The 10,752-nt window shown below is 39.9% G+C and overlaps 1 protein-coding gene across 1 annotated transcript; it reads left to right on the top strand.

Annotated features, from left to right (window-relative positions):
* The first annotated feature begins 482 nt into the window (after positions 1-482).
* Positions 483-9,237, top strand: nrsn1 (neurensin 1). Its single transcript, XM_056476262.1, has 3 exons — positions 483-542; positions 4,360-4,566; positions 6,650-9,237. The coding sequence occupies exons 2-3, from the start codon at positions 4,369-4,371 to the stop codon at positions 7,046-7,048; spliced, it is 597 nt and encodes a 198-aa protein (XP_056332237.1). The 5' UTR covers positions 483-542; positions 4,360-4,368; the 3' UTR covers positions 7,049-9,237.
* Positions 9,238-10,752: the final 1,515 nt, after the last annotated feature.

Raw genomic sequence — 10,752 nt, 5'->3', positions numbered from 1 at the left:
TATTACATTAGAAACAAATAAATAAAAAACAAGCAAACAAACAAACAAAAAAAAAAAAAAAAAAAAACATATGAAGCATTGTACATACAGTTTGGTTGATTAAATTATTATTATTATTAATATAATTATTTTATTTCTGGCATACAAACATAACCTAATAATAACCTAGTTAAGTTTCTAATGTTGCACTTTAAGCTGAATACTAGTATCTGAGAGAATATCTAGTCTAATATTATGTGCTGTCATCATGAGAGAACAGACATCAGTTATTAGAGATGAGTTATTAACACTATTATGATTAGAGATGTGCTGAAAAACCTTGCCTCCATTAAACAACACTTAAGATGTTTTTAAAGAGGTGAAGGAATTCTGACCTCAACTGTGTTTCATAATAAAGGAAAGAAAGAAAAAAAGAGTACAGCATCTCTCTGTCCTCCAGGTGACTCAGAGACACGCTGAGCTGCGCATGCGCACTGCATCATCCAGCGCATCGGCGGCTGAGCAGAGCGAGGAACAGCAGCAGCTCCGACCGGTTATGACAGGTATTCGCTTTTATTCACTCGATACAATTATCAAAACTCTGATCTTTCGACGTCTTTCATACGCCACACTTACACGCCGTCGGGGATGATGTGTGTGTCGGGTTTGTGCGTTAGACTGACAGCTCGATCAATCTGCTGATGTGTCGATGACGGATGTGTGAATGATGTTTTCTGCTGTATGATGTGCATGATTCTGCATCTGACTAACACCATCGGACTGTCATTATTAGACAATCAGATGATGTGTGTGTGTGTGTGTGTGTGTGTGTGTGTGTGTGTGTGTGTGTGTGTGTTTCTGTGTGTGTGTGGGTACAGAGTGTCTCTGAACAGCAGAGGACACGATCAGGAGCAGCTCTGGCGTCATTTCTGATGACGAGACAGACACTGACAGAACATCCACCATCACTCGCACAGATAATAACATTTACAGGAGGATTTCATTTCTGAAATATGCATATATCATCTATAATGGCCATCAGAATTACACTGAAGATTATATTTATAAATATATTGCAATATACGAGCATAGATATAGAATCACCACAACAGATCAGTTACTGTAGTTGTTGTTACTATGGCAACTGTAGAATCACCACAACAGATCAATTACTGTAGTTGTTGTTACCATAGCAACCGTAGAATCATCACAGCAGATCAGTTACTATAGTTGTTACCATAGCAACTGTAGAATCACCACGACAGATCAATTACTGTAGTTGTTGTTACCACAGCAACTGTAGAATCATCACAGCAGATCAGTTACTATAGTTGTTGTTACCATAGCAACTGTAGAATCCCCACAACAAATCAGTTACGGTAATTGTTGTTACCATAGCAACTGTAGAATCCCTATTAGTATAATGCACAAAAACGAATGTTTCCATATACATAATTAATTTATTAATTCATAAAGTGTAATTAGGTTGCGTCAGTGGTGGATGTGATCGTAGTTCTTTCCCTGATGTAGTCTTTGTATGTCTTTGTCTTGTCAGATGTACACCAGTTTTTTTTCCCAGAGTTTGCTCTGCTGTGATTTTCCTCTTATCTGCTGATTCATAGTTTATGATGGAATCTGTGGATTTTATTTGCTATTTCTGCACAGAATTGTGTAAAAAAATATAATGTGGAAATATTTTGAGCGTATTGGAGCTGAAAACGTAGCAAAAAATAAAAATGTAACGTTTATTTAAGATTTACAATGTAAATCCAGTTATAAACACTTGATGGTAAACATCGCTGCAGCAGAACTCCTATAACACATCCTAGAAAAGACAAAGTATTACTGTACAACATGTGTAGTACAGCAATTAATGAAATATTAGCATATTAATCCATAATATTACTGAAATTAATTAGAAAAGTGAATAATAATATATTTACACACATTTAATCAGATTTCTACAGGCACATATTCTGTTTTTGTCTGATTATGACTTATGAACAGAGTTTCTAAAATCCTCATGGGTAAATGCCTCTGTAAACGCCATTCTGTGAACTAATTCAGGATTTACCATGTTTAACATGTACTCATGTACTCAATTACTGTCATTGTGTACGAATATCACTGACGTTTACTGTGTTGTGACTAAAGAAATGGTGCTAATGTGAGTGTGTACATCACTGCGCAAATCAACAGACATGTCAATGTCATTTAAAATAAATGCAAGAGCTCATTTCTTTGCTTTGGCGTTCATGTCATGCGCTTCTTTTGGGTAAAATGTTAAAGGTTACACATTGCAGTATTTTGCAGCCATTTTGGTTCCATTTCACACCAGACTGCTCTGAACTCTAAACAGTTGAAACTAAACTAAAAGCATCACATGACCACATCCAGATGACTCGAACTGAATTTCCTGAACTCCATTTTGATTGGTCAGAATTTCCAAGTGGGACACTGATCGCTCCAGTGTTGTTCTGAAAGCGTAGCTGTCCACCTCTTCCAGCAGCTCTTGGTATGTTCGTTTAGTCCACTTTTGGTGTGCAGCCGAGTACATCCGCCTCTTTCGATCCTGCCCAAACCAACCGCACCAAAAAGTCAAAGGAACTGAAATGAGGCAGGTGTGAAGCACCCTAAAACTGTCCGACCAATGAGATTGATGCTTTTGTTCTGCTTGGTGGCGCTCAAGCTCAAAAATGGGGGTGATTATTATGCTGCATGTTCTTCATCTTATAAATGTTGCCAAACTTCAACATGATGAAGCTGAGCAGCGCCACCCTGTGTACTGGAGTATTTCTGTTTTTCATTAAGCGCCATCTAGTGTCAGGGATCTGCACATTCACTCAACACCAGTGAAAATCCATCCGGCAAGAATGTCCTAAAACATCGATAAGCATGAGCTATAAAAGTCTCGGTGTGTATGCCGTTATGCAGTGGTGTTGTACCAGTGAACGCGTCCTCATTTTCTGAACAGCGTGAGTGTGTGAGCGTCAGAGCTCAGACTGACTCATTTCAGCAGATTCACAGCCAGCCCTGATTTAATTACTGCGCTCTGCAGGAAACAGCAGCGGTCTCATTTCCCCTGTGCTCACAACACGCACGTATACACACACACACACACACACACACACACACACACACACACACACACACACACACACACACACACACACAGACACACACACACACACACACAGACACGATCACACACACACACACACGCACACACACTGCTGTTTCTAATGCTAATGTCTGAACCCAGCAACACACACTGTGACGGGCAGAGATCTGTGTTCTCCAACACTGAGCGTACATTATGGAAGTGTGTGAGCACCAGCTGATGCTTATGTTCACATGCACACGTCACCATACAGTACAGGCCAGGTCCACACTAACACATTTTCATGTTTTTCTCACCGTTTGGGCCTTCTGTCCACACTGAGATCTGTTAGAAATGCTGTGCAAAGTGGAGGAGTGTGAAATGGTGTTTTGGTGTTGCTGGACAGTGAAAATGGAGGCTTTGGAAAGTGATGATCATTTTAGTCATGTGACCAATCCAGCTAACCTGGTGGAGGAGCATCCTGAGCCGAGCATCCGAATGTGTCAGCAGAAATGGAGACTCATCAGACCAGGCAACGTTTCTCCAATCTTCTATTGTCCAGTTTTGGTGAGCCTGTGTGAATTGTAGCCTCAGTTTCCTGTTCTTAGCTGACAGGAGCGGCATCCGGTGTGGTCTTCTGCTGCTGTAGCCCATCCGCCTCAAGGTTGGACGTGTTGTGTGTTCAGAGATGCTCTTCTGCAGACCTCGGTTGTAACGAGTGCTTATTTGAGTTACTGTTGCCTTTCTATCAGCTGGAACCAGTCTGGCCATTCTCCTCTGACCTTTGGCATCAACAAGGCATTTGAACAGAACTGCCGCTCACTGGATATTTCCTCTTTGTCGGACCATTCTCTGTAAACCCTAGAGATGGTTGTGCGTGAAAATCCCAGTAGATCAGCAGTTTCTGAAATACTCAGAGCAGCCCGTCTGGCAGCAACAACCATGCCACGTTCAGCGTCTCTTAAATCCCCTTTCTTCCCCATTCTGATGCTCACTTTGACCTGCAGCAGATCGTCTTGACCATGTCTACATGCCTAAATGCAGTGAGCTGCTGCCATGTGATTGGCTGATTAGAAATTTGCATTGAGAAGTTATACCTAATAAAGTGGCCGGTGAGAAAATGACTCATAAAATGAATCAGTCTGGTTAAAACATCTTGATCCAGTGATCTGAATGCTGTTAACTGGGGTTGTGTGTTGATTTCTGTCCTGATTGTCTCTCTATGTGTGTGTGTGTGTGTGTGTGTGTGTGTGTGTGTGTGTGTGTGTGTGCGTGCGCAGGTGTGAAGGATGACCTCGTGCTCAGAGATCTGCGGCTCAGATTACGCTGAGCAGACTCATGGTGCCGTCAGCAGTGGTTATCAGGGCTACGGCGTGCGCTCGTACCTGCACCAGTTCTACGAGGAGTGCACGGCCTCCATCTGGGAGCGCGATGAGGATTTTCAGACACAGAGATCGGCCAGCCGCTGGAGCTCCGTGCTCTGGAAGGTGAGGACCTGCAGGTTCAGGCATGTAAGGTGTGCATGAATGTTTCCTGATGTAGAGTTATATCCTGACTTATAGGAGCAGCAACCAATCAGGAACAAGGGATATTAATAACAGTGACTGATTTTAAGAAATACAGTAGGCCACAGGCATCAAACTCAGTTCCTGGAGGGCTGCAGCTCTGCACAGTTTGTCTATTTATTTATTTATATATTTATTTATTTATTTATTTATTTATTTATTTATTTATTTATTTACACATGGACATCACAATTACACTGGACAAGCAAATGCATTTAAGTGTTTTAGCAGACTTGCTAATTCTCATCACCTGTCCACAGGAGGCTTAACATATAATGAAAATAAAATAGATATACATATACATTATTATAAACTTATTTAAACACATTATAAACACATAAACATTATAATTCTTTACAGAAAACTGCTATAAGGCAAAAGCAAAGGCGGTATGATCAAACTAATAGTAAACTATTTCTGTAAACACTGCAGTTTTGTTTTAAACCACTTCTTAAGTACACTACTAAAAACATTTATATTCATTTATTCATTCATATTCTTTACAGCTTAGTCCCTTTATTAATCTGGGGTCGCCACAGCGGAATGAACTGCCAAAACATTTATATTACCTACTAATTTTAGTTCCAACCCTAATGAAACACTCCTGATCAAACTAATCGAGTCCTTCAGGCTTGTTTGAAACCTGCAGGTGAGTGTGTTGACGCAGGGCTGGAACTAAACTGTGCAGCGCTGCGGCTCTCCAGGAACCGAGTTTGACAGCTCTGCAGTAGACATAAGCAGACTGTGCAGCTAATCAATAACTGGATTCAGTGCTTCTTGAACCCGGTGAACCCAACACAGGAGTATACAGTGGATAAAACAGCACTACTATATTAATAACATCATGATTAACTGATGCTCAGTTTGACCTTCATCAGATCCGCCTGGCTATGATTATATCAGTTTCTGCCTTGTTATTGACCATAATGAAATGGCCAGTGATCAGTAAATCCGGTTTCCTCCAGGTGCTCCGGTTTCCCCCACAGTCCAAACACATGTGCTATAGGGGAATTGGGTAGGCTAAATTGTCCATAGTGTATGAGTGTGAATGAGATTGAATGGATGTTTCCTAGAGATGGGTTGCAGCTGGAAGGGCATCCGCTGCGTAAAACATATGCTGGATAAATTGGCGGTTCATTCCACTGTGGCGACCCCAGATTAATAAAGGGACTAAGCTGAAAATGAATGAATGAATGAATGAGCGATCTTTTATTATAAAAGTCTTTTATTTTGAAAAACAACCGTATTCTCTTGCTTACATCTCGGTCACTTGAACACCCACATTTAACCCACAAGCAGCAAAATGAGTAGGAAACAGACGTCTTCGATAAGTTTCTTTGCTAAGGGGAAAAGGCCCAGTGAACGACCCACGAACTGCCAAGGTATGGATCTGCAGCCCATTTGTCAACAAATCAGGACAATCCAGCATGTCTGTACAAGAAGATCAACTGCTGCAGATGGCAGCCTTTCAGGGGCCGTTCACACATCGCCTCTTTCTGGAGTCTGCACAAGTTCATTGTTTCCAATGGAGGTGCACGGCTTGCGCGCACCGCGAGTCACGTGACAAGAGTTGACCGATCAGCTTCAGCTTGTATGGAATATACACATATCTCAGACAAACACAGAACACACAAACACTGCAGTGCTTTATAATTCTCTTCATAAATAAAGGTGGTGTCAGAGTGACAGCAATGTTTAGTCAGCTTGTCATCCTCTGAGAAAAAGGTTGATGGTTTCTCCGAGGATCCCCTCCCTGGTCCGTGGTAAAATGGTCAAGCGTTGACCGGTCCGTGGTAATAAAAAGGACCAGTGTTCTACCGCACATGCACAAATATGTGCATGCACTAATAAACGAATCACTCCCTGAGACGACTCTTCATTCTGGAGTCACTTAAAAGATTCGTTCAAAATGAATGAATCATTCCAGAATGAGTCGTGGCTAATAGACTGCTGTAATGTCTGCCGTACTCCACTAATGTGCCTGTTGTTTCTCTCTCTCCATCAGGTCTGTCTTGCGCTGGGAGCTCTGATTCTGGTGGCGGGTCTGTCTGTGTTGCTGGTGGGCTATGCTACACCACCGCGTCTGGAGGCGTTTGGCGAGGACGAGCTGCTGTTTGTGGATGGGCGAGCGGTGCGCTTCAACCGGGCTCTGGACGCCTGCAAGCTGGCCGGGGCGGTGCTGTTCTGTGTGGGCGGCAGTGGGATGGCGGTGGGTCTCCTGCTTGCCGCCTGCTCTCAGAACAGCTCCAAAGAAGAGCTCCGGCTGCAGCAGCGCTTCAAAGAGCGACTGGCTGAGATCCAGGCCTCGGTGCAGCCCGTCACCCGCGCACCCACACCCGGAGACGCTAAGGTGCCCGTCACACTCTCCAAAGTGCAGAACGTCCAGCCGGGTGCGGAAACCTGAAAATATAAAACGCTGGAGCAATGCTACACGCCGGGTTAAAGCACTACAGCAGTTCCAGGAACAGTAGAGATAGATACCACTGCACTTCCTCTGGCGCATATCATTCGTCTGTACCCAGAGTATTTATGGCGATCAATGTAACCGTACGCTGTAGATAGGCATGGGCCGGTAGAGGATTCTGATAACCTGGGTCATGGTTTCACGGTATTCTGATGACGGCTCTAAAATAAGTTCTCTAACTCTGTTTCCCCCTATTGAACACCAGATATTTTATTCTAAGAGAGATTTTGGAACAGTAAACATGTCAATAATAATAATAATAATAACTCAAATTAATCATTGGCTTCTGCTATCTTGGTTTAAAAGGAGATCTGCCTTCTCTGTGGATCTAAAGCAAGCCACAGCACTGTTCAGGTCTTCTATAGCTCGGTTGGATGTAGGAGATTTGATTTTCAGGTGTTTCCTGAATCGTGGGCTGATCGATAGCTAATGTGGAGATACTAAATATCTATAAAATGGTCATAAATACTCACATATACCTTGAAAGGGGATACCAGAACATTTCAGCAGTTTTAAAAGCAGTGACTTTACCAAACCTTGGCAAACCTTGAACCCGGGTATCGTCCCATGCCTACCTGTAGCTCGTCAGCGGTGCTCCTGAACACGGACACACAGCACAAACACACAACGGCTAGAAATCACAACACTTAGGCAGCTGTTCCCAAAGAGCTTCACACTCTTCTGGCATGTGCATATTAATCCTGAATAAGCAGGAGTAGTTTCTCCATTACACCCGAATGATGCTTCGCAGCCTGTAATCACATGGAGATATACGAGACTGAGCCAATCACTCATAAGCAAGCAGTGTTAATCCATCACCGCTGCCTTACTAACACGTCTACAGAAAACATCAAGATTTGTCATTGCTTATTCAGAACGCTTCATCGCCGGGGCAATTTTTCAGCAGATCTCTCCGACGAACGCTTCCCGCTCTATTGCTACAGTCAATCAATAGTGAGCTGACAGAACGGCGCACATCGCGGACACAACGGCACAGCATCTCGATAACACACAGCCAATACATCAGGAATAGATTAGCGTCTAGATGCGCCTGTGGGATTATGTAATATCCTCTGGTTGTGGAGCACATCACTCTTCCTGAGCCGTGGAGAGGACGCGCTCGCCGTCTGATGGTAATTACACTCATCCAAACCCATCAGGACTTCTGCTAATGTTCTGCAGATAATCACAGGGTTTCTTTCTGCGTTTAGTGTTGCTGTTCGGCTTCACGCTCGCACCGCTGCTCTGCTTTTACCTCTCGTTTCTTCTTCAAGCTTTCGGGCCACTCATTCCTTAAAGATGGTGATTTAATTACTGTCATATTTACTTTGATTAGAGCAAATGTAGCATGATCACAGTTTAATTAAACATCGTGACGTGCTTTTAGGAGGGTTAATCAGAGTGGAGAGCGTAGCTGCTTCTGTGAGTGTAAATCTTTTGTGTTGCTCATTATTATATGGATTATCATTGAGCATATATCGCATACGCTGCTAAAAATGCTTGAGGTTTTGTCTTGTTTCTACTCTAAATATCTAGAAACTCTTAAATCAAGAAGTACTCTATAGACGAGCAATAAATGTAGTGTTGTTTTCAGAAATGAAGAGAGTTTTACCTTAAAACAAGCAGAATAATCTGACAATGGGGGAAGCAGAGTAATCTAGTTTTCCTTTTGATATGAGACACATGTTGCATGCTTTAAGGTAAATCTGGCTTATGTCTTAGAACAGGACAGTATTTATTGCTTGTCTAGAAAATGCTTCTTGATTTAAGGATTTGTTTAGATATTTGGACCAGAAAGAAGATTAAAGCATGTATTTCAGTGTGAGCATTCAGATGTTTGCTGGTGAACTTCACACAGCAATCACAGGATATTTAATAATCTAATCAGTCAGACGGGTCTAAATGAAGTGTTACTGTAACACGTGTGTATCAGCTGCTTCAGGAACTGGATGTTGGTGTTGTATAGATGATCTAGTGTATATGGATGTGTTGTTGCAGTGCTGGTGAGTGTCTGATCTGTGCTTTGGTCTGTCTGCTGTTGGGAAGGAGACTGAAGGCACTGAGCTGTTCTCATGTTTTTCAGCAAACTGAATAAAACAGCTGTCTGTGAGCGTCAGCGGATCATTCTTTACTCTAATCTCTGATCAATCATCAACATGCTTTCACTGAGCACAGTGGGAAAATACTGCAGTATTGAGTAATGCCATTAATGAATTTTCTTACAATATACTGTAACATTTCCCTATAAAAAGCCTGTTTTATTACCGATATTTTTACATCATTTATTTATTTTTCAATAATTAATCTAAATGGTTTCATCACTCCTGTATTCCTGCGCACAATAGGGCTGCGCAACACTGGGAACATATTGCTGTTGAGTAATGCGAGGATGACATTTCTCCCCATATATCATCGTTTTTATTATCTAACTTTTAAACTAATTTATTTTCAATAATTATACTGAGGTTTAATTTTTCGCTACTGTGTTCGTGTGCATGATACAGTGGCATGATACTGGGAAAATATTGCAATATTGAATAATACGATGCTATTTTTATTACCTGTGTTTTTAAATCATTTATTTTTCAATAGTTAATCTAAATGGTTTCATCACTCCTGTATTCCTGCGCACAATAGGGCTGCGCAACACTGGGAACATTTAGCAGATAAGTATTTCATATGATATAACATTTCCCTAGAACATGCTGTTTATATTATTACGGTTTATTATTACGGTATTATTTTATTATTACGGTTTATTATTACGGTATTATTTTATTATTACGGTTTATTATTACGGTATTATTTATTATTACGGTTTATTATTACGGTATTATTTTATTATTACGGTTTATTATTACGGTATTATTTTATTATTACGGTTTATTATTACGGTATTATTTTATTATTACGGTTTATTATTACGGTATTATTTTATTATTACGGTATTATTTTATTATTACGGTTTATTATTACGGTATTATTTTATTATTACGGTTTATTATTACGGTATTATTTTATTATTAAGGTTTATTACGGTATTATTTTATTATTACGGTTTATTATTACGGTATCATTTATTATTACGGTTTATTATTACGGTATTATTTTATTATTATGGTTTATTATTACGGTATTATTTTATTATTACGGTATTATTTTATTATTATGGTTTATTATTACGGTATTATTTTATTATTACGGTTTATTATTACGGTATTATTTTATTATTATGGTTTATTATTACGGTATTATTTTATTATTATGGTTTATTATTACGGTATTATTTTATTATTACGGTTTATTATTACGGTATTATTTTATTATTACGGTTTATTATTACGGTATTATTTTATTATTATGGTTTATTATTACGGTATTATTTTATTATTATGGTTTATATTACGGTATTATTTTATTATTACGGTTTATTATTACGGTATTATTTTATTATTACGGTTTATTATTACGGTATTATTTTATTATTAAGGTTTATTACGGTATTATTTTATTATTACGGTTTATTATTACGGTATCATTTTATTATTACGGTTTATTATTACGGTATTATTTTATAATTACGGTTTATTATTACGGTATTATTTTATTATTACGGTTTATTATTACGGTATTATTTTATTATT

This window comes from Danio aesculapii, chromosome 16 (assembly GCF_903798145.1).
Source record: "Danio aesculapii chromosome 16, fDanAes4.1, whole genome shotgun sequence".
Taxonomy (NCBI): Eukaryota; Metazoa; Chordata; class Actinopteri; order Cypriniformes; family Danionidae; genus Danio; species Danio aesculapii.
The sequence above is the reverse complement of the archived record's forward strand: the minus strand, read 5'-3'. Positions and strand labels throughout refer to the sequence as shown.